The sequence below is a fragment of the Hemiscyllium ocellatum genome, chromosome 34 (genome assembly GCF_020745735.1).
Source record: "Hemiscyllium ocellatum isolate sHemOce1 chromosome 34, sHemOce1.pat.X.cur, whole genome shotgun sequence".
Taxonomy (NCBI): Eukaryota; Metazoa; Chordata; class Chondrichthyes; order Orectolobiformes; family Hemiscylliidae; genus Hemiscyllium; species Hemiscyllium ocellatum.
The window spans coordinates 24400745-24426152 of NC_083434.1; the positions used below are offsets into that span (position 1 = coordinate 24400745).

Here is a 25408-nt window from a genome sequence, read left to right on the forward strand (position 1 = left end):
TTACGAATCTAATGATGACCATGAATCCATGTTGATTGTCGGAAAAACCCATCTGGTTCACTAATGTCCTTGAGGGAAGGAAACTGCCTTCCTTACTTTGTTGGGCCTACATGTGATTCCAGACCCACAGCAAGGTGATTGACTCTTAACTGCCCTCTGGACGATTAGGGGTGCCTGGCCAGCGATGCTGTCAGCCTGTGAATGAATAAAAAAAGCCAGACCACCTGGCAGAAACTCATGCAGACACAGGGAGAAAGTACAAACTCCATGCAGATAGTTTCCAAAAGATTGGAATTGAACCCCATTCCCAGGAGCTGTGAGGTAGCAGTGCTGACCACTGAGCAACTGTCTCCAGATCAAAGATAAGCAATGTGGATTTGGTGGATGAGGTGATTTCTTGGGGTTGGGGATCATGGAAAGAAGGGTGCAGGGGGTGTCTCCCAGCAAGAGCTGATTGACTTTGACCAAGAGACACTGCCCCACCTCAGATGACCACAAGATGGCAGTTGTCAGGATCTCCGCATGGTGATAGACTGGCCTACGGCTGGGTAAATCCCAGTAAAGCCAGGCTGAGGCTCGCTAGGCCCTTAATTTGTGGTGGAGTAGGAGCTTTTCCACCTCAAACTTAATTTTACTGGAGACAGGAAGGGTTCATAATTAAGGACATTTGGCACCTATTTCCAAGATCACTACTTCCAGGAGTAACATATGCCCCAAACCATGCCCCATCATGATATTCCCTTGAACTTAGAAATAAAATCTTCTTGATCGTTGAAAAAAAGAAATACACAAATCCAAAGCTGTGTATATTGATATCTTTTGCTGAAATCTACCGGGATGGCAGGTCTCCGAAAAAAACTGAACTCAAATTACAAACAATAATTGCACAGCCTGATCAGGTTAATAGAAGCTCAGTAATTCTGTTACATTTTCATATAAGGTTTTCTTTGATTGTTCCGGGGATTTCATTATTTGTGCTATTGTTATGCCAGTGATTGGCTTCATGTGAGGGATCACAGTGTGGTAAAATATCCATTTATGTGTTAAAAACAGATGACTGACAATGAAAATGCCACTTTAATCACGCTCTGGGAACCATACCTCGGCTGTGAACATAATAAAACACAGACATGCCAAAATTATACTGGGCCTAAAAATGTTAAACTATAAGTGGGCTGATAGCAATGACCTGGCCTGTATTTCCTTGAATATAGAAGCTGAAGTAAATTAGATTTTTAAATGATTAAAGAAGTTGATAGGGTCAATAAGGTGGAGTCTGAAATGGTGAGGCATAACCATAAAATTTGAGCTAAAGCATTTTGATATATTTTTAGAATCACCTCTTTGCACAAAGGGTAGTCCAAATCTGAAACACTATCTTTCAAAACCCATTCAACACTTGAAAACTGCAATTCATGTTGCAGCTGTAGAGGACATTGGTTAAGCCACTGTTGGAATATTGCGTGCAATTCTGGTCTCCTTCCTATCAGGAAGATGTTGTGAAACTTTACAAGGATGTTGCCAGGGTTGGAGGATTTGGCCGTGGCTGTTTTGCCTGGTGCGTCGGAGGCTGAGGGGTGACCTTATAGAGGTTTACAAAATTATGAGGGGCATGGATAGGGTAAATAGGTAAAGTCTTTTCCGGGGTCAGGGAGTCCAGAACTAGAGGGCATAGATTTAGGGTGAGAGGGGAAAGATATAAAAGAGACCTAGGGTGCAACGTTTTCACACAGAGGGTGGTACGTGTATGGAATGAGCTGCCAGAGGATGTGATGGAGGCAGTTACAATTGCAACATTTAAGAGGCATTTGGATGGGTATATGAATTGGAAGGGTTTGGAGGGATATGTGCCGGGTGCTGGCTGGTGGGACTACATTGGGTTGGGATATCTGGTTGGCATGGACAGGTTGGACCGAAGGGTCTGTTTCCATGCTGTACATCTCTGTGACTCTATGACTCTATGATTGGCAAAGTTATTCAGAGTTACAGCACAAACTTTGGTGATGTGGAGCTAAGATACTGATTAACTATAATCTGATTAACTGTTGAATAGGGGAACAAATGCAAAGAGCTGAATGGATTACATTCTCATGGTGTTCTGCAAGAATGTGAAATATTTTCCCAGGAAGGTGCTATACTTGATAATTTCTCCTGTCTTTGCAGAGGGTAGCAAACATTGAGTAAAGTACTTCCAGCAGACAGAGGAGACTTGCAGTAGCAAGAATGCAGACTGTTAAAAATCAGTGAGTAGAATGTTCAACTACCTTTTCAACAGCAGAGGAATGGATCTAAATTGCTCTTAAAAATAACGAGAAAAGAACATTTCAAAATTGATGCACATTTGTGAATTAATTATTGCTTCCATTTACTTCTATCTTCTAATCTGTTTTTAGTTTTGGGTTATGGATGTCACTGAAAGGTTGCATTTGTTGGTTGCCTGTAATTGGCAGTGGGTTGTCTTTTTGAACGACTGCAATCCCTGTGGTGAAGGTGTCTGTGTGTCAGTGTAGGTAGGAGCTTTCAGAATAATGAGCCAAAAATAATTTTAAAAAGTTGAGTTGTGCCTAAATCAGGATATTGGCTATTGGAACTGCCATTTTTCTGCTCTTGGAGAGAAAAGAGATGCTATCAAAGTATCTTTGGAGAGTTTCTGTATTGTATCCTGTAAATTGCACACAATACTGTCATGATTGGTCAGTGATGGAGAGTGTGTGTATTGAGCCTCAACAGCAAAGTATCACAGATGCTTACAGGATAGATAACTATCTCATCAAGAGGGCGGTATGGTTAACACTACTGCTTCACTGTGCCAGGGACCCAGCCTCGGGAGACTGTGCAAACTCCACACAGACAGTCTCCCCATGTCTGCGTGGGTTTCCTCCGAGTCCTCCAAAGATATGCAGGTTAGGTGAATTGGCCATGCTAAATTGTCCATCGTGTTCAGGGGTGTGTAGGTTAAATGCATTAGTTAGGAGTAAAATTATAGGATAGTAGGGGAGGAGAATGGGTCTGGATGGGTTACTCTTTGGAGGGTCAGTGTTGGGCTCAAGGACCTGTTTCCATGATTCTATGAAATAGTGGAGTAATGGCTGTCAGCTGCACCAAGGTCCTACCAATCACAGCAATAAATAGTCTGTTGCCAACAAAACCATCCAGGATGAAATGGTGGAGCAGACTCAATGGGTTGAATGGCCTAATTCTGCTCCTGTATTTAATGGTTTTATAGTGTGGTACTGTATTTGACCATCATTGAATTAAATCTCAATAATTGTTTCAGTAATCTGGAAGATAAATGCATTAATGAAATACTCACCAGCATCTGTAATCAGCACTGGTTTATTCATCAGGCGGTCTGATGGGGAGTAATGAATTTCTCTTAACCAAGGATGAAAATCTGAGTAAATCTCTTTGGCACAGTTCAGGATGTATAGAAAGAATTCCGCACATTCTTCTCCTTTTGCCGAAATAATGTTCAATGTTTTGCGAACCTGGATTTTTATTTAAAGAATATTGGATGGATAAGATTTGAATTGGTTCATGTTTTTCTGATCAACATGCTGCTCAGTTTATTAAGCGTTTTAACCCCTGAAAAGTGATTTGTTTTGTTACCCACAATGGGAAGAGAAAAAACATCAAATTCAACACAAATTTCCTTCATAGATACCCTTGTCAGCCTTTTAGGAATCAAATGAGGAATTTCTTCATTCAAATTTCAAACAATTCAAAGGATTGTAAATGATTGGAACTTCCTGCCACAGACAACTTTGGATGCTCTGACATTGAGTTTATTCAGAAATTGATAGATGTTTGGATAGGGTGGTCATGAGGTTTATGTAGGAAGGTGAAGCTGAGATAGAAGATCCATTGTGATCTTATTAGATTAGGAAACAGGCCCAAATGGTTGAATGACTTGCATATGCTCCTATTTATTATGTTCAGATCACCCTCAACCTCCATTACTGTTAAAAATTTGCTGGGTCTGCCCATAATGTTCATCACAAAACATTCAGCTTGTACTTAACAACCAATATGCCATTTTTGTCACATGATTAAAAACAAATACAACAGCATCTCTCTAAGAATAAGGTCCTTCTTGGAAGACAGTAAAGTTTCTAAAATGAAGGCAGATGCCATGTGGTTGATTATGAATTGTCTCATATGATTTGCAAGAGTCATACTCGACTTAAACGTAATCTCTGTTTCTCTGTCCTCAGATTCTGCCAGACCTAATAAGGTTCTCCAGCATTCTCTGTGTTTGTTTCAGATTTCCAGCATCTGTAGTATTTTGCTTTTAAATGGTTTGCAGTAAGACTTTGCTTGCAGTCACCCACAGAAACTAGAGGGATATGAAGTCTGATGGTGAGAAAGACTGCAGTTCCACTGAGGAAAATAGTAGAAATGAGTATTAAAAATAGTTAGAAAACAGTCTAGAGAATATGTTGTTGTGGTTCTGTTCACCGAGCTGGAAGTTTTTGCTGCAAACGTTTCGTTCCCTGGCTAGGGAACATCATCAGTGCTATTGGAGCCTCCTGTGAAGCGCTGCTTTGATGTTTCTTCCGGTATTTATAGTGGTTTGTTCTTGCCGCTTCCGGGTGTCAGTTTCAGCTGTAGTAGTTTGTATGTGGGGTCCAGGTCGATGTGTCTGTTGATGGATGTTCTTGCCGTTTCCGGGTGTCAGTTTCAGCTGTAGTGGTTTGTATATGGGGTCCAGGTCTATGTGTCTGTTAATGGAGTTTGTGGATGAATGCCATGCCTCTAGAAATTCCCTGGCTGTTCTCTGTCTGGCTTGTCCTATGATGGTAGTGTTTTCCCAGTCAAATTCATGTTCCTGGTTGTCTGAGTGTATGGCTACTAGGGATAGCTGGTCGTGTCGTTTTGTGGCTAGCTGATGTTCATGGATGCGGATTGTTAGCTGTCTTCCTGTTTGTCCTATATAGTGTTTTGTGCAGTCCTTGCATGGTATTTTGTAAACTACGTTAGTTTGGCTCGTGCTGGCTATTGGGTCCTTTGTTCTAGTGAGTTGTTGTCTGAGTGTGGAAGTTGGCTTGTGTGCTGTTATGAGTCCTAAGGGTCGCAGTAGTCTGGCTGTCAGTTCTGAGACGCTCCTGACATATGGTAGTGTGGCTAGTCCTTTTGGTTGTGGCATGTCCTCGTTCCGTGGTCTATCTCTTAGGCATCTGGTGATAAAGTTGCATGGGTATCCGTTTTTGGCGAATACCTTGTATAGGTGTTCCTCTTCCTCTTTTCGCAGTTCTGGTGTACTGCAGTGTGTTGTGGCTCTTTTGAATAGTGTCCTGATGCAGCTTCATTTGTGTGTGTTGGGGTGGTTGCTTTCATAGTTTAGGACTTGGTCTGTGTGTGTTGGTTTCCTGTGTACCCTTGTGGTGAATTCTCCGTTGGGTGTTCTCTCTACTAACACGTCTAGGAATGGGAGTTGGCTATCCTTTTCCTCTTCTCTCGTGAATCGTATTCCTGTGAGTGTGGTGTTGATGATTCGGTGTGTTTTTTCTATTTCTGTGTTTTTGATGATTACAAAGGTGTCATCGACGTATCTGATCCAGAGTTTGGGTTGGATTTGTGGTAGGGCTGTATGTTCTAACCTTTGCATAACTGCCTCTGCTATGAGTCCCGAGACTGGTGATCCCATGGGTGTTCCGTTGATTTGTTCGTATATCTGATTGTTGAATGTAAAGTGTGTGGTGAGGCACAGGTCTAGTAGTTTAAGTATGCCGTCCTTGTTGATAGGTTCGGCCTCCTGTGTTCTGTTATGTTACGAAATACCATGCAAGGACTGCACAAAACACTATATAGGACAAACAGGAAGACAGCTAACAATCCGCATCCATGAACATCAGCTAGCCACAAAACGACACGACCAGCTATCCCTAGTAGCCATACACTCAGACAACCAGGAACATGAATTTGACTGGGAAAACACTACCATCATAGGACAAGCCAGACAGAGAACAGCCAGGGAATTTCTAGAGGCATGGCATTCATCCACAAACTCCATTAACAGACACATAGACCTGGACCCCATATACAAACCACTACAGCTGAAACTGACACCCGGAAACGGCAAGAACAAACCACTATAAATACCGGGAGAAACATCAAAGCAGCGCTTCACAGGAGGCTCCAATAGCACTGATGATGTTCCCTAGCCAGGGAACGAAACGTTTGCAACAAAAACTTCCAGCTCGGCGAACAGAACCACAACAACGGACACCCGAGCTACAAATCTTCAACCAGACTTTAGAGAATATGTTTTTGTAAGGCGATGGTAATTTTATTTGATGAGCAGACATGTGAAGCCACCCTGTTAAAAGTTTAAAAGGAAAGACTTTTAAGCATGACTTCAGAAACCTCTGTATAGTAGAAGGATGATTGAAACAAACATGGTAGCTTTGAATGCATTTACCATTGGAATAAATTAAAACATAGAAAATTAGGAGTTTTTGAATTCAATGGCAAAATGACCCTGCTTTTGTTCAGGGAGCAGGCAAGCAATTTCTAAGAAATATGGAGTCAGTTCAACTGCTATTGGTGAAGAGTGACAGAATTTCCATTGAGCAAATTCATCACTTAAAATGAATTATTACAGGGCATTAATGAAAGTTATTTAATCAGTTTATTGTAGTCAATTTAAAAACTAGTTTTATTTCCACTATTTCAGTTGTGCAGATTGAGTGCAAATGACCTATTAAGTCGTCTCTTATCGAGTTAAAATGTAGACTCTCTATTATCAAATGACTTCACTGGATATAAGGTGTCACCATCACTTGTGATTTCAGAAAGGCCCTGTGAAGTTGTTATAACTGAAAATATACAAGCGAAAGTAAATGATGTATTGGAGCTCTAAGGAATCGGAAAGTTTGAGTTAAAGGACATTTAGAACATCATATAGACAAAAAAAAAAGAGTTAAAAGGATCTGGGGATGAAAATTGTTTGAAATTAAACCTGTAGACCGAAATGAAGCAATACATGACAAATTAGATAGAAACAATACTAAAACGAATGATAGAACAAAGGACACACAGCTTTAGAACAGAATGGGACAACTGTAACCAGTAATGATACCATTGAGCTGTAAGGAAAGAAACATTTTCTTGAATGTAAGTTGAAAAATTAAGAATAATCAAATCATCACTTGCCAAAATAAATTGGATAATGCTGGTGCTGAATGAGAAGGCAAAAGATTTTAAAAACTTAAAAGAACTTGTGACCTAACCGGAGTACCTGGATTTTTTGACTGACCACTTCCATAATCTTAGCAAAGTTCTTAAAGCCACAAAACAGCTTATAATATTCAACAAAAATGTAGAGAACTAATTGCGGAAATGGATGCGGTGCTACATTTGTGTCTCTTGGGAAAAAATGCTGAAAGTTTAAATCAACAGAACACACTTCAAGATAAAAGTGATCCTGCATTTCAATATGAAGGCAATTTCAATGTGTGGCTAGTTGACACTTGTTCTGGACATTAAAATAAATTCGAGATGTAGCAGAGAATATAGATAAGGTTTTATAACCTGAACAGGGTGATTCAAGGATTACATTGAAAGGTCAATACCTTGATGACAAAATATCAAAACAAGCCAAGTATACCATTTTCCAATCTGGGACTTAGAAAACCTATGGAAACTATATGCTACGAGAAAGGAGATTTGCATTGATGGGTCCCAGGTTCAATTCCAGCCTTGGGCGACTGTCTGTGTGGAGCTTGCACATTCTCCCTGTGTCTGTGTGGGTTTCCTCTGGGTGCTCCGGTTTCCTCCCACGATCCAAAGATGTGCCGGTCAGGTGAATTGGCCGTGCTAAATTGCCCATAGGTTAGGTGCTTTAGTCAGAGGGAAATGGGTCTGGGTGGGTTACTCTTCGGAGTGTCAGTGTGGACTGGTTGGGCCGAAGGGCCTGTTTCCACACTGTAGGGAATCTAATAAAAATAAGATGCTGGTGTGAACGCGTTCTCATGTTGACAATATGGGGCTCTTTGAGATTTAAAGACACAGGTTGACTTGATCTGAGCCATCAGGGACAATGTGTCACGAGAAGGGGGACAGCTGCTGATGTTGGACTGGGGTGGAAGAATAGACTTTGTTACTTGAAGTTGGTTTGGGAATTCTCAGAACACAGAAGAATAAATTCTAATGGGTATTTGCACTACAACTTGCAAAATGGAAAGTAGTGGACTTGTTGCGAATATTTTTAAATTTGTTCCTGAAAGGATTGCAACTTTTTGGAGAATACGGTAAAACCTATAAATGCAACATGGGATTTGTATTGAGAAGTTAAGGAGAGAGATAGTTCAGTGTATAAGTGGCCTGCTAAATATTGTTAATCAATTTAATATTAGTTTATTGTAGTAAAAGTCTTAAAACTTGAAATCTTGTGTGATCCTTAAAGTCAATCTCTTTTTAAACATTATCAGTCTCACAAGGATCGTAACATTCTCTAACGGTGAGAGGAAATTATTGGTTGCTTAAGGTTCTAACTTTGTTTTTCAATGTGATGGGAATAATTAGGGAGATGAATTAGATTCCTTACAGTGTGGAAACAGGCCCTTGGGCCCAACAAGTCCACACCGACCCTCGGAAGAATAACCCACCCAGTCCCTCTGACTAATGCACCTAACACTGTGGGCAATTTAGAATGGCCAGTTCACCTGACCTGCACATCTTTGGAGTGTGGGAGGAAACCAATGCAGACATGGGCAGAATATGCAAGCACCACACAGACAGTCACCCAGGGCTAGAATTGAACCTGGGTCCCTGGCGCTGTGAGGCAGCAGTGCTCACTACTAAGCCACTGTGTAAGTATTGTCATTCACAGTAAATCAAGTTGGTTTACACATCTTTTGCTGCAAACCTAGTGGCTACATAAACTTATGAATCCAGGCTATTCATTATCAACAAATAATATGTGGAATTTCTAGGCTAACTGTACCTTTTCATGTCGTGTTGCACTGTGCTGAATAAGTTCTATATCCTCTGGCATGAAGTATCCCAAATGTAGCAGGTTATCCAGGATGCACTCAATGTTTTTAATTCCATTCACTAACTTCACCCGGTGTACCACGAGGAGATCAAGGTAAGAGATAACCCGTTGGTTATGGACTACCACCTGCTCCATAATACTGCACATCTTGTTGACAATAAAAATTCACTTTCCTAAAGAAAGTAAGCAATAGAACAGTCAGTAATTTTGCTTTAAATTAATAAATTGACCACAACAAAATATGATCATTTCTCTCAATTACAAAATGGTGTTGAGTCAGAAGAGAGATTTCCGAATCTCACTGCACAGTGTCATGGAGTATCAGCAAGCTGCAAATACACTGTAATAGCTGATGTAGAAATATTGAGTGATAATTACTGGTGTGTTAAATGAAGATGGTGAAGTCTGACATGGCCATCATACCCTGGCAATAAAGGTTTTTAAACAGAAAATGTTTCAGCCTATGTCCCAATCACATCATGTGGGTCCACAAAGCGCTTTGTGAACTATAACTTTACAAAGCTTAATTAGCAATGTTTGGATTTTTGACTGTTCCACATTTAATATAACCAGTGGCAAAATTTAAGTTTTAAACAGCATTAAAAATTCACTTCTTTCTCAACTACTATTGAAAATTACAAATTGCAATTGTAAGTAAAAATTGCAACAGTTAGATGAAATACAGGAACAAAGATTAAAAGTAGACATCGATAAAGGATATTTATAAAAATGAGAATAAGTCAGTGAGCAGAATTTTTCTAGCACTTAAATAATATGGGAAATACCAACACAGTTTGGAAAATAGGGAGAGATTAGAAAAATTGGATTCTTCACATGGCGGAAAAAAAGTCAGCAATCAGGTTTTAACCAGCAACATGAGAATCCTGCTGGTGTGTGGTGAGATGCCTATTTGCATGCCGATTTTACCTACGCTCACCTCATTGATGTGCACTTTCATATTTACTTACATGCCAGACAGAATCGAGGTGGCAATAATTCCCGACATAAGTGTCAGAGTGGGTATCTGGTGGCTCTAGCTCACTGCTTGCTCCTATGGGATTCTATCTTAAACAGCAATCCCCCAAATTTTGAGGTACACTCCATATGTATTGATTGCATGCAATCCCCATTTATGGAGATTGGTTTTGGACATACATAAGCCTCAACATATCCTCATGACACATCTCTGACCCACATAGAATTACACTTCTCCACCTCAGTGCTGTACTTTGGAGTGCGTGGGCACCTTGCATTGTAATACTGCTGTCAAGATACTTTGCACAAAGTGACAATCACCCCTTGCATAGATTGGATGAAAGTGCTTCTCATGGCTGCTTACTCATTCTCTTAGTTCACACCCATCCTGCACCTACTTGATTACTCACAACATCCATGCCTTTGCACCTTTTGCACTTTGTGGCCTCATTCAGAGCTTGAAAGGTTAACGGTACTTCTGTCTCAGCAAGTTTTGAGAAGATTTGTAGCTCAGGTTGAGGTTTTGGATGTAGGTTTGCTCGCTGAGCTGAAAGGTTCATTTCCAGATGTTTCATCACCCTTCTAGGTAACATCTTCAATGAGCCTCAGGCGAAGTACTGTTGATGATTCCTGCTTTCTATTTATATGTTTGGGTTTTTTTGGGTTTGTGATGATCATTTCTTTGGGTCGATGTGTAGACCCCATCTACCACCCCCTGAGAAAAGGAACAGAAAGTGACTTCACCACAGGAAATGACATCACGACAGGAAATGACACCATCAACCCAAAGAAACCCAAACATATAAAAAGAAAGCAGGAATCATCAGCAGTGCTTTGCCTGAGGCCCACTGAAGATGTTACCTAGTAGGGTGACAAAACGTCTGGAAATGAACCTTCCAGCTCAGCGAGCAAACCTACATCCAAAACTTCTGTCTCACTTTGTTGTTAGCATGGAGATCAAGCTTCTCATGATTTTCAACATTGAATAGATAAGGGATGGACATATGACTATTTTGCATCATGCTTCATGAATGTCACACTTACACCATGTGTTCCAGCAGTTAATGCTATAAACACACTGCATGTATTTTAGCCAAAGAGTCATGTTTTAAAGCCTAAAGGGAATAATTGCCAGCCAGGCCAAGGTAGTGTTGCCTGTCAGGGGATACCAAAACAGACGAACCTCGATTATCCAAAGGACATGGACAGGGAGTCTTTCGTTCAATTAATTGAATGTCAGATAATCAAATGCTGGAGAATACAGTTAGCCAAGCATCGGGACCTTGCGATCTTGCTAGGATAATCCGAAATTTGGTTAATCGAATACCGAATAATCAAAGTTCCTCTGTATAACAAGCAAAGGCAATGGCAGCAACTGATTTCAGTCCATGACTTTACTAAGATCACCCAGGCCACTTGGGAATGTCAGGGTCATGGCTCCCGTATCCCTGTAGTGCAGAAAATGGGCTATGGTCAGACCAGTACATCTATTCGGCCAGAGCTCACAGTGTCATATTGGCAGTTGAAGACATAAAGGAAAGAGTTCTGTGGGAATGTGTCAAAGATTGGTATTGATGGGCTAGACAATAGTGCAGGGATGAAAGGAAGATGGAGATTCTGACGGGTGTCCTGATTTCCAGGCTGAGCTTGTCCCTCACTCGCTGAGATTGACCCACATTGGCTTCCGTCCTCATGCTAACGAGAAATGAGAATGGCAAATGGAAAATGGTTGCAATCACACCCAGAGTGAGTGATAGAAGTGGTTTTTTAAAATTTTCTTTCCGTCTGAGCATGTGAACGATGTAAGGTCTTTGAGAAACAATTGCACTAAAGATTCCGCAGTAAAGATTGTAAACATGGCATTTTCAGTTGTATTAGGAAATTAAGGAGAGAGATAGTTTAGTGTATTAGTTGCCTGCTAAATATTGTTTAATCAATTTGATTTCAACTGACAGCCCACAAGCAGTGTGAAATGCAACAGTGTTCAATAATGTGGAATACATATCCTGGTCACAAGCAAACTTGACCACACATTGTTCATTACATATCAATCATTGTCAATTCTGCAAAGCACAAGTAGTCGCAGGTCTACATCAGAATAAGGTCCCTCTGTCACAGACCAACGTAAAGGTATTCCTGGTCCTCCTTGTCGGAGTCCTCTGTGTGCCATTGTATAGGGGAGTATGCTAAACTGTGCTGGCAGCTCATTATTACAAAGGACCTGTTTCTGATATTCCCCAAACAGGTTCACGCGACCAATGAATCTAGAATTACCAGAAATGGAGGGGGAACTGATTTCCCAGCAAACCCAGGAATAACAGCAACCTCCATTAGCTGCTGAGCAGCCTCTCTACGAAGTAGCTGCAGCTGAACATTCCCCTGGGAAGGGAAAGAAGTATAAAAGGCCTGAGGTCTATCATCCTTGATGCTGTTTTCTCTGAATGAACAGGATGCAATATCCTCTGAGCCTGCGGATGTCCCAGGACATTATCACAGAACAATGCCAACTGGTGCTGGGGCAAGTCCTATGATCTGAAAGGGTGGATGGTCATTCTATCTCAATGCCCATCAAAAGGTGACAGCTGAGCTCATTCTTTAAAAAATAATCTTTCTGAGGATCCATAGAGGACATGTGTGGACTCTTACAATCCTGAATTCAGAAATGTAACAAGGCTGTTACCAATGCAATTTGGGTCAAGGTGAGCCCAGGCAATCGCCTTTGCCAACATAACTGGATCCTGCAGGTGCAGGGCATAGACTGTGCACGTAACACATTGAGCATGTTTTATCAAAACAGAACAGTCTTTAGAAAAGAAAAGGATTCCATTCCTTCAATGTACAAGCTATCAGTAACATGTCACAGAGGTTGACACCTGGTAACCTAACAGTTGCCATGCTGCCTTTATCCACCATCTCAATGACTCTAAGAAGTTTAAACATGCAAAATGTTTATTCTTTCTGTCTGCATCTGAAATAGTCTCTTTTTAAACTTATTAGCTGTTTTTTGGAGAGAGAGAGAGAGAGAGAGTGAGAGAGTGAGAGTGTGTGTGTGTGTGTGTGTGTGTGTGTTGTTTCTTTTGTAGGCAATAAAATTCTTTTTCCTTTCACTCAAGAAAACCTTTGTAATTGGATTTTTGTTTTTAAGTAGTTAACTACAGTTTGAATTGTCGTGAAATATAACTGTGAGCTAATAAGAAAAAGGAGTGTTTGTTGTGATTGATTGAAAAGAGATTAAAAAGAGGGGAGTAGTATTACCACTTCTCACCAGGTTGCGAAACTACCTAAAACACTTCAGAAAGCAATCAGGAGTCCATCCCATTGCTATGGGTCTGACCGGATAAGACTAGCAAATTTCCTTCCCTAAAGGGCATTTGTGAATCAGATGGGTTTTTGATTAGAGTTACGATGGTCTCCATTATTCTGATTACCTTTTTATGTTCCGGGTTTATTCAGTGCTGTAGTGGGACAGTGAGGTTGGTGATTGGTGAGTTATTATGGTCAATATGTTTATACACACGTGGTCTACAGCTAGCATTAAACTTTTTTTCACTGGGCTAAGAATTAAAGTACAGCTTTAGATAGGGCAACTCTCTGTAGTGGGATATCACTAATTAGGTAATCCAATTCAATTTAATTTGGCATTGTAGCTCCAAAGGGTGTAATTACATGGGGCTCTATGCAGCTTGCAAGTGGAGTACACATTTCAAGCAGAGTGAGTTTGGTGAGTGGTGAGTTGGAAAGGAGATGCTTTTCTCCCCCTTTGTTTTTACTTTCTTCACACTGTAATAGTACTTGGCTCATATCTCAGTGTGGTAGAAGGAGCTAGTTGAAGAATAACATAAGCAATTCTATTCATAATAAATATGTTTGATACAATGACAGTATGGAAGGGCAGCTTGGCTGTGTGGAATGTACAGCCTGTGGAATGTGGGAAATGATAAATGCACCATGTGTCTGAGATGAACACACTGCACAAGCCTGAGCTCTGGGTTTCAGTGTTTGAATGGTGGATAGGGTCACTGCTGTGCATTCCCTGATGTAGGTAGCTTCATGGATAACATTGAGAAAGGTGGTCACGCTTCAGTTTAGGGATCTACAGGCAGGTCGGTAATTGGTGACTACCTAGCAGTCCAAGAGAACTAGGCATGTAGGGCAGGAGTCCCCCTGAGATACTCTCACTTGCAAATCAACTTTTCATACTGGACATTGGTGACGAATCCCTACAGAATCACTTAGGCATGGAAGCAGGCCATTCGGCCCATTGAGTCCACATCACCCCCTCAAAGAGCATCCCACCCAGACCCACCCCAGTACTCTATAATCCCGCTTTTCCCATATCCTATCCTAACCTACACATCTTTGCACTGTGGGAGGAAAGCTGAGCATGCTGAAGAAACCCACACAGGCATGGAAAGAATGTGCAAACTCCACACAGACGTTCGCCCGAGGGTGGGATCAAACCCAGGTCCTTGGTGCTGTGAGGCAGCAGTGCTGACCACTGAGCCAACGTGCTGGCCTTTGAAGGCCATGGTTCCTCAGGGGACTGGAGACAGACCCAAGCCAGCGGCACCATGAGTGTACTGTAGGGGGGGAAAAGGAATGGAAGAGAAATAGCATTGGAGATATTTTAGTTAGAAGAATAGACAAGTATTTCTGTAGCCCTAAATGTGACTCCAGAATGGCATGTTGCCTTCCTAGTGTCAAAGTCATAGGGTGAACAGCCAGAAGTTATTATTTACATTGGTGCCAAAGATTTTATTTGGGAAGGAGATGAGATTGTGAAAGTGGATTTCAGGAAGCTTAGAGAGAGAGAGAGATTGAAAAGCAGGACCACCAAACCAGGATTACTCTCTGTATTACTCTCACATCCCAGAGAGTGTTGAAAAATCAAGGATTGGACGCCTGGCTGGAAATTATGACAAGATAAAAATGAGCAAGGATAATTGTGGGCACATTACCAGTGAGAAGAGGATGTATAATAGACAAGGAAATGGTAGAGAAAATGAACAATTACTTTGTGTCTGTCTTCACAGAAGAAGATACAGAAAATTTTCAAGCAATACTTGGTGTCTAAGGGACTTGTGCAACCAAAGAGATGAAGGTAGAGTAGATCTAATGAAAAGATGGTACTTGAAAAAGAAACCATGAGTTGAGGATTGATTGAGTCTGATTAGCCTCACTTCAGAATACTGAAGGAAATAACAATTGAGACAGTTGATGGATCTATCATTATATTTGATAATTCTATAGATCTTGGAAAGGTTCCTGCTGATTGGATGGTAGTAAGTGTACCCCCATTATTTAGTGGGGAGATAGAGGGAGAGTTGAGAATTACAGACCTGTTAGTTTGGCGTCAGTAAAATGGAAATGTTGGAACATATGATCAAGGATGTGATGATGGAACATTCAGAAAAGAATGGCAAAATTGGGCTGAGTCAATGTGGATTTATGAAAAGGAAATCATATTTGCCAAACTTGGAGATTTTGTTCAGGAGGTCATTTAGAGCAGAGACAAAGGAAAACCAGTAGATGTGGCATATTTAGACTTCCAGAAGGCTTTTGATACTGTCCCACATAGGAGGTTAGTAAAATAAAGTAGGATCACATAGAACTGGAGGCATTATTATAGCATGGATTAAGAATTGGTTAATGGATGAATAACATATTATTCTCAATATCACAGGTAGTTACTAATGGCAGTTATTAGTGTCAGTACTTGGTCCACAAATGTTCACAATCTGTATCAATGATTTAGATGTGGGTCTAATTATAATATTTTCTAATTAGCAATGACACCACCCTGTCAATTGTGTAAATTATGAGGATAGTGCAAGGAGGTTTCAAGAGAACTTGGGTAGGCTAAGTGAATGGGATAGAACATGGCAGATGGTATATAATATAAACACATGTGATGCTATTCACTTTGGAAAAAACTGAAAGGTGGAATATTTTTTAAATGATGAGAGATTGAGAAATATGGGTGTCCTTCTCCACGGACAAATATACAGGTGAAGCAAACTATTGGGAAGGCAAACAGTACTTTGGTATTCTTTTCAAGGGGATTTTAGTTAACAAGTAAAGATAGCTTGCTGTGGTTGTATTGAGCCTAGTATTGAGACTTCCCTCTGAGTACTGTGTATAGTTTTGGTCTCCTTAACTAAGGAAGAATCAAATTGCCATAGAGGAAGTGCAATGGCAGGTCACCAGATTAATGCCTGAATGGTGGGATTAACTGACAAGGGCAGATTTTTGAAATAGCATCTGAGTTCTTTAAGTTTTTCAAAGAATGAAAGCGATCTCATTGAAACTTGCAAAATTCTTACAGGGCGTGACAGGGTGGATACAGATCAGTTGTTTCCTCTGGCTGGTGACTCTAGAAAGAGGGCGCATAACCAGAGTTCCCGTTAATATGGGCTGCTGAAGCCAATGCATGACATCAGCCTCCAGAACGCACGGTCACTGGACTTGAAACATTAACTTTGCTCTTTGTCCAACAGATGCTGAGAGACTTGCTGAGTTCCTCCAGCCAATTCTGTTTTTGTCTCTCCTTTTTGTTTGATGGACAATTATTGAAGTTTTCCATTCTTCAATCTTTTTTGTAATATTTTGAGTAAGCGAAAGCAAATTTATATAGAAACGTGATTTTTCTTTTGATTTTCTCCAGGGTTAGTAACAGGCGTTTTGAAGATTAATCTCTATTTCCTAAAGACACCAGGACAATCCTAGAGTTGTAAATTTTAACTGATGACAAAACTAGGGAGTTGTTTTAATTCAGAGTTAACTCTGACCTTAACTCAAGGTCAGAGAGCAACTGGCCTTGCTCTCTCAGTAACACATGCCCTTGGTGTTTACAGCAGCTAACCCTCTGTGACCTTAACATTAGGTGAACACTTTCTCACAGAAGTGGTTTTCACAAGAGCACAGCCAGGAAGGGGAAGAGCACTTTGCTCAGTTCTGTCTTTTTAGATTATTGTTACTGCAGCTAGCATCACTTGAAAGGAGATCAGTCTCTGGGTTGTGGCTAATTGACTCATTCCAAAACCAGTAACATAACTTAAATCAACTTTCTGAGAACTTTTGTGGTGCAGTGGTAGTGTCCCTACCTTTAAACTAAGTTCAAGTCTCAGCTGCTCAAGAGATATGTATTAACATCTCTGAACTGGCTGATTAGAAAATAACTTGCCCAAGCATTAATTGTAGTGCCCTTCCCCCCATTTGTGTTGTGAAATTGACAATGCTCTGCATGTTCTGGTTAAAGAAATTTTGATTTGGCTTTCAACAAAATGGATAGGTCCTTTTCAATTGTCCACTTTTTATTCAGATCTCCTGACATCTGTCAGGACATGTCTCAGACTGCTACCAACCTTCCTTCAGTGCCACCTGATTGTCACTTTCTCATATAAGCCATCAGTAACCTAACTGACTAGGGAGAGCTTCACAGCACATTCAAATCCCAACTCAAATTTCCCTTTCTCAAGCATCACTAACTCTATCGCTGAATTTGGTCTCTCAAATTCTGCATTGGAACGGAACAAGAAGTGAAAGGGGGAAAAAAAAGAACTGCAGATGCTGGAAATCTGAAACAAAAACAGAAGTAACTGAAGAAACTCGACAGGTCTGGCAGAATCAATGGAGTTAATGGAGTTAAGTTGAAGTTGCACAAGTTGCTATGGTGGTTTGTGATTCTATTAGTGCTCACCATTGGGTGGCATGGTGGTTTAGTGGTTAGCACTGCTGCCTCACAGCGCCAGGGACCCATGTTTGATTCCAGTCTTGGGTAACTGTCTGTGTGGAGCTTGCACATTCTCCCTGTGTGTGTGTAGGTTTCCTCTGGGTGCTCTGGTTTCCTCCCACAGCCCAAAGATATGTAGGTCAGGTGAATTGGTCATGCTAAATTGCCCATAGTGTTAGGTGCAGTAGTCAGAGGGAAATGGGTCTGGGTGGGTTACTCTTTGGAGGGTCAGTGTGGGCTGGTTGGGCTGAAAGGCCAGAAGGGGTACATCAGGTTGTAAACCCGAGTAGCTGTATTTCTCAGTTAAAGATGGAAATTGGGAAGTTTCTGTGAGTTGCCTGTTCCTCTAAACTGGTATCTTGACAAAAGCTTCATCATTGAAATAAATGGAATGGCTTAAATTAGTTGTACTTGTCCATTTTTTACGCGTGAAACATACCACCAAAGTTAAGGTGTGTCCATTCAAGTGTTGGTGAATTTTTATCAGTGTAGTTAGTACAGTCAACATTTAAAGCTAGCTTTTATATGTGTGGAGTTGCAACCCTTCAGATTTTTATTGTTGTTGCAAATTAACTACTTCTCTTTCCCCCTGCCCACACTTTCAATCCTGTTTTACTTTCTCTCTCTGTGTTGCTTTTTACATTGGTATTTTTCATCAGCGTGTAATGTGACACAGCACTGGAGATGGGACTTGAAGCTTGGTAGTCAGGCTCAGAGGTTAGGGCCACTACCACTACACCCCAAGAGCCCAGCATTCTACGTATATGACTCTGGATTATTTCATTCACCTCTCTGTTTCTTCTTTAAACTTTACTTATCTCAACGAAAATATTTCAAGAGAATTTGTTTCAGAAGCACATCATTAGTTGCCTTGATGCTCAGGTTCCATATCCTCAGTAGAGTGCGCTTTGTTTTATTGTTATGTTCTGACAGAAAATTGCAGTGTAGAAGTCAGTAGAAACTTGCCTATGGGTGGGCAAATGTCAGTAGAATGGAGATTCATTCACATACCACAAAATCCAATAAACATAAATGGTATTGTTTCATGACAAAATAATCTCATTAATATTTACTCAGTGTATTACCATGTTAAAATATCTTGGGACACAGATGTTCACAACGTAAAGGGAAGACTTGTATCTCACTGTGTCTGTGGACTCTCTATGTTAAAGCAATCTTTAAAAAGAATTCTTCCTCTTTCTTCCCCTACCTTATTTTATTTCAAATATGTATTTATATTTTCCTTGAAAGATACAATAGTTTCTGTCTAAACCACTCCTCTGGCAAAGAATATCAAGCTTTGACCATCTTACATATAAGAATTTGTACAATTATTAGGTAGGGGGAGACGAACAGTCCATCAAGCCGGCTGCACACCATGATGTGACCAAAGCATCATGACTGAACACCTTCTCCCCTGCAGCCAAGTAACTCTCGAGAGATACACAGTGAAAGTGTAAAAAGAATAAAAACACATAGAAATTAAATTATCTCCTCAGTCTTTTAGTGCCAATTTAAACCATGACTGATGACCTCAAATGTTTAAAGCAATGAAAGAATTACTATTGAAGGATAGAATGACATAGATACAGGAATGCAGTAGAAATCTTCTTCACAGAGTAACAAGATCAATTAGCCGATAATCCTTCTTTTGGTTGTATTAATTTGAGGAAAAATAACTGCTATGTGAATGAGCATTTAGTGTATAAAATCTTTAATATCTCCTTAAACCAGTAGATAGAAAAACAAAATAAATGATTTAATACTGCATCTGAAAGATAGAAATACTGATTAATTCACTACTAGTCCAGGTTATCATGAATTATGAACTCAAACGCTGTTTAAAATTATACACTTTCAGATCACGTAGTGTATGTGCAGGTTTTTCTGAGTAACTCAGCTTAAAGTTCTTAAACTCCAAGCCAGCTACAGGTTGATTATATCAACCAGAAACAACAGGATTTTTAGATTCCCAACAGTATGGAAACAGGCCCTTCAGCCCAACAAGTCCACATCAGCCCTCCAAAGGATAACCCTCCCAGACCCATTACCCTACCCTATATTTATCACTGACTAATACACCTAACACTAAGGGCAATTTAGCATTGCCAATTCACCTGACCTGCACATCTTTGGATTGTGGGAGGAAACTGGAGCACCCAGAGCTAACCGGTGTAGACACAGGGAGAACATGAACTCCATTCAGACAGTCACCTGAGGCAGGGATTAAACCTGTGAGGCAGCAGTGCTAACCACTGAGCCACCGTGCCACCCCAGGGTTTGTTAGCTTAGGACTGGAAACATTAGTCGTTAAAATTGCAAAAATATTCTCAGACTTGCCTTCTTCTCCCAATAGCATGGTCCTTCTGTGTGTGTGTCTTTGTTGCAGTTCTTCAAGTTTGTTCTTCCATCAAGAAGGTTGTTGACACTATAAAGTCCTACGGATCTGCGCAATTATCGTCTTGCAATTTCACGTACATTGTTTTTACTTCAGCGATCTGTCCGAGAACTGTTGCTTTTTGTTTGATTGTGTCCACTGAATTCACCCAAAAGGGAACCTAGCCCCTAAATTGACGTCACCAGCAGCAGTCAGACAGGATGTGAGAGTTTGCCTTAAGGTCATGTGGCAAGCTATCTCAGTTCCCATGATTGTAGAAGACAGCTGATGGTCAGCAAAACGTGGAGCTGAATCTATGGGTTTTAATGCTGACTGTAACTTCCATCAAGTTAATTTAGAGGTTTTCTTGCTGTGAGGGTCAGGGATTTCTCTTGCTTTATCTTATCAAGCTCACCTTATTAATTCCTGATGAAAGGCTTTTGCCCAAAATATCGATTTTCCTGCTGCCTGACCTGCTGTGCTTTTCCAGCACCACTTTTATCTTGACTGTAATCTCCAGCATCTGCAGTACCCACTTCTGCCTCACCTTATTAATTCTCACCTTATTCCTGAAGAAGGGCTTATGCCCGAAATGCCGATTCTCCTGCTCCTCGGATGCTGCCTGGCCTGCTGTGTTTTTCCAGCACCACATTTTTCAACTCTGGTCTCCAGCATCTGCAGTCCTCACTTTCTCCTAGTTCACCTTATTATATGCCTACCCAATGCCACTGTGGTGTCTCTTACTTTCAATTTCCACCCTGTCTTTCCATATATTGTTCCTGGAATAACTTGCTGCTCCATGAATATCTCCTGATTTATTTTCTTCCACGCACACTGATTACTGCTTGGAAGTCTGTGTGTAATTCCCATCAGGGTCATTAGTTTATTTGTGGTTCATTAACTCTACCCATGCATATTCTGTACCTACTGCCTCAATATCACTTCTTGCTATGGGTTTGATGTGAGGTTATCCACTTGGGTCACGAAAACTGGAAGGCAGGTTATTATCTGAATGGTGGCAGTTTTGGAAAAGGGGAGGTGCAATGCAACCTGGGTATTACGGTGGAACAGTCATTGAAGGTTAGCATGCAGTTGCAGTTGACAGTGAAGAAAGCTAATGGCATGTTGGCCTTCGTAGCAAAAGGATTGGAATATCAAAGTAAGATTGTCTTGCTGTAGTTATACAGGGTCTTGGTGAGGCCTCACCTTGAGTATAGTATGTAGTTTTGGTCTCCTACTCTGAGGAAGGATATTCTTGCTGTTGAGGGAGTCCAGCGAAGGTTTACCAGATCAATTCCCTGGATGGCAGGACTGAGATTGCATGATCGTATTGAATGGTAGTGCAGGCTTGAAGAGTCGATTGGCCTACTCCTGCATCTATGTTTCCTCGGTTGAGGAAAAAGGAGGTCATGTCAGAGCTAGCCCAGTGGAAGATGGCGTCATCAGAACAATTATGTCAGGGTCGGAGAATGGATTGGAATCCGAGAAGGAAGCAGGATATGAGGAAGTGGTGTTGATGTAATTGTGAGGTTTGGTGGGCTTTTAATGTACAAAATGGAAACCATAAAGGGAAGGGAGAAGTCATGGATGGACCTGGTGAAGGTGAGAAATTGGAAACAAAACTGATGATTTTTTTGTGTGAAGGCAAGAAGCAGCACCAAAGATATCATCAAAGTGTGGAAGAAAGAGTTGTGAGTTGGAGTCCAAGTAGGACTGGAGCAAGGGATATTCCACATATCCCACAAAGAGACAGGCATAACTGGGACTCATATGGGTACCCATACCCACCCCATTGATTTGAAAAAATGAAATGAGTTAAAGGGAAATTTTTCAAATTGACAACATGTTTAGTCAGGTGAAGTGGCATGGTGGATGGACATTGTGTAGGCTCTTTATCAAGGAGAAAGCAGACAGCCTTCAGACCAGAATCTTCTACCAGTTTCCACGCAACCATTTTGTCAACATCGCTTTGTTCCTGGGACAATGTTTAGACAGTAGTTTGTTTCTGGATTGGCTACTGTCCGGGACATAATCAATCTTCCCAAACTGTTCTGATGAAATTGAGGTTGAGCGTGCCTGCAGTGAAGAGTTTTGATTGTGAACAGCATACAAAAATTCAATTTATGTGTGTTTTCTTCCAGTGTAATTTGTAGCAGTCTTTAGTTCTTGGCAGTTAATTCTCTGTACCACATAGTCTCAGATCAGGTAGCTGCAAGCACTGCTTCTTTAACCTTGGTAGCTGGTTGATAGGACAGTAGTTCATGCACTTGTATCAAGCTTAAAAGTAACAGGATGTCCGTTGACATAGACAATTTCTATGTCTTCTGTTTTGTCTGGATTAGCGAGTTACCCTTGGAATGCCTCAGATACTTTCTGCACTGGACGTAACTCATCTAAAGTGGTATCTCTTCAAGTGGTGTGACTGCTCCACTGTGTTGAACTCTTCACATGACCAGAGTATTTCCATTGTTCTGAAACATGTACTTCTGCACATCTTCTGGAAGTGCCCTACAGTTTTACTCATGTAGTGTTCCATTGTGTGCCTATGAAGCCTAAAGACCATAAGTTACAGGAGCAAGATTCAGCCATTTAGCCTGTTGAGTCTGTTCCACAATTCAATCATGGCTGATATGTTTCTCAATTCCATTCTCCTGCATTCTGCCTGCAATCCTTGTTCCCCTTACTAATCAACAACTTATCTATCTCCTTCTTAAATGCACTCAATGACTTTGCCTTCACAGCCTTCTGCAAAATGAGTTCCACAGATTAACCACTCTCTGGCTGAAGAAATTCCTCCTCATCTCAGTTCTAAAGGGTCACCACTCTAAGGCTGTGGCCTTTGGTCCTAGTCTGTCCAACTATTGGAAACATCTTCTCCATGTCCACTCTATCCAGGCCTCTCCATATTCTGTAAGTTTCAATGAGATCCCCCACTCCCATCCTTCTAAACTCCATTCCGTACAAACCCAAAGACATCAATCACTCCTCAAATGACAAGCTTTTCATCTCCAGGATCATTCTTGTAAACCTTGTCTGGAGCCCTTCCAATGTCAGCACATCCTTCCTTTGATATGGGGCCCAAAACTGCTCACAGCCTCGGCAATACATCTCCGCTGTAGCCGACTTGAAATGAATGCTGGCATTGCATTTACCTTTCCTAACTGCCAACCGAACCTGTGTGTTAACGTTATAAGAATTCTGAACTAGGACTCCCAAGTTCTTTTGTGCTTCAGATTTTCAAAGTCTTTTGCAATTTAGAAAATAGTCTATGCCTCTATTCCTCCTATCCAAATGCATGAACTCATATTTTCCCACCTTCTTTTCTATTTGCCACTTCTTTGCTGGCTCTCATGGCCTGTCAAACTCATTCTGCAAATTATTTTTATTCATTCGTTATCTAGCCAGCCCGTATTGTCTGACCCTAGTTACCCTTCAACTGAATGGCTTGCTAGACCAGTTCAGAGGGCAGCTGAGAGTCAATTGCCTTGTTGTGAGTCTGGATACATATGTAGGCCAGACCAGATAAGGATGGCAGATTTCCTTCCCTGAATAGCACCAGTAAGCCAGACAGGGTTTTCCAACAATTGACATTGGTTTTATGATCATCAGTAGATTCTTAATTCTAGACCTCTTTTAAAATTGAACTCAACTTCCACCAACTCCTTTGAAGGGATTAGAACCTGTGTCTGTAGCGTATTAGATGAGGTTTTGGATAAATAGTTGACCAATAATCTCATTAGACCATCACCTTCCTGCTCCGCTACCCTACCTGTTCTTCTGTCTATCTTTGTGATACCTGCAAGCTTAGCACATGCCCTCAGTTCCTTCATTCAGATTATCAATGTATAATGTGAACAGTTGTGGTTACAATACAGACTTTTGTGGTACTCCATTAGTCACCAGTTGCCATCCTGAAAAAGACCCTTTATCCCCACTCTTTGCCTTCTACCAATTAGCTATTCCGTTATCCATGACAGTACCTTGCCCCTAATACCATGGGCTCTTATCTTATTTAACGGCCTCTTGTATGGTATCTTGTCAAAGGTATAGGCAAAAGTGAGGACTGCAGATGCTGGAGATCAGAGTCTAGATTAGAGTGGTGCTGGAAAGGCACAGCAGATCAGGCAGGTGTGAAGGCTATTCCTGATGAAGGGCTTTTTCCCGGAACATCGATTTTCCTGCTCCTCAGATGCTGCCTAACATGCTGTGCTTTTCCAGCACCACTCTAATCTAGACCCTTGTCAAAGGTATGCCTTTTGGAAATCCATAGAAATCCCATTAACTGGCTTTCTTTTATCTAACTTGCCCATTACCTCTTCAAAGAATCCTCAATGCAGCCTACAATTTCCTGTCTTCTGCCTCCCTCCCTTCTTAAACAGGGGGGTTACATTTACCATATTCCAGTTCTCTGGGACCCTTCCTGAATCCACTGATTCCCGAAATATCACCATCAATGCCTTTATGATCTCCTCAGCTATTTCCTTCAGAATTCTGGGTTGTAGTCATTTGGGCTGGCTGATTTATTCACCTTTCAGCTTCCCCAGCACCTTCTCTGCAGCGATGGCCACTATACTCACTTCTGCCCTCTGACTCACGTGAAGTTCAGGTAGCTTCTGGTGTCTTCCACTGTGAAAGCTGATGGAAAATACCTGTTCCATTTGTATGCCATTTCTTTGTTCCCTATTACGCCTTCTCCAGCATCATTTCCCACTGGTCCAAAGTCCACATTTGTCTCTCTCTTACTTTTTAGATATCTAAAAAAAGCTCTCGCAATCTTCTTGTATATTACTAGCTAGATTACTCTCATTTTTGACTTCTACACCCCCCCACCTTATTTGTTTTTAGTTATTCTGTGCTGGTTTTTAAAGGCTTCCCAATCCTCTGGCTTCCCACTAATTTTAACCACATTGTGTGCTTTCCTTTCTGCTTTTATGCTGTCACTGACTTTTCTTGTCACCCATGGCTGCCTCACCCTTTCCTTAGTATTTTCCTTCTTCCTTGGGCTGAATTTCTACTGTGTCTTTTAAGTTACCCCTGAAATCCCTGCCATTGCTGTTCCACCATGTTCCCTGCTAGGCTCCCCTTGGAATTAACTCTGGCCAGCTACTCTCTTATGTCTTTGTGGTTATCTTTACGCATGCCACTATGTGGTATGGTTGTCAGTGGTTAGCACTGCTACCTCACAGTGTTAGGGACCTAGGTTCAAATCCAGCCTTGGCAGACTACCTGTGTGAAATTTGAATATTCTCCATGTGTCTGTGTGGGTTTCCTCCCCAGTCCAAAGAAGTACAGGTCAGGTGGATTGATTATGTTAAAGTGCCCATTG

The 25408-nt window shown here is 41.1% G+C and overlaps 1 protein-coding gene across 2 annotated transcripts in view; it reads right to left on the minus strand.

Moving 5' to 3' along the window:
- The window catches only part of LOC132832207 (nucleotide-binding oligomerization domain-containing protein 1-like), a 46098-nt gene extending 25888 nt beyond the window's left edge, over positions 1–20210 (minus strand). For both annotated transcript variants that reach the window (XM_060849996.1, XM_060849995.1), the window contains exons 1-3: positions 20046–20210; positions 8948–9171; positions 3314–3488 (exon numbers count right to left, since the gene is read on the minus strand). In XM_060849996.1, coding sequence (XP_060705979.1) covers positions 3314–3488; positions 8948–9145 — 373 coding nt within the window. In that variant the 5' untranslated portion in view covers positions 9146–9171; positions 20046–20210. The remainder of the gene's footprint in view (positions 1–3313; positions 3489–8947; positions 9172–20045) is intronic.
- Between the last annotated feature and the right edge of the window lie 5198 nt (positions 20211–25408).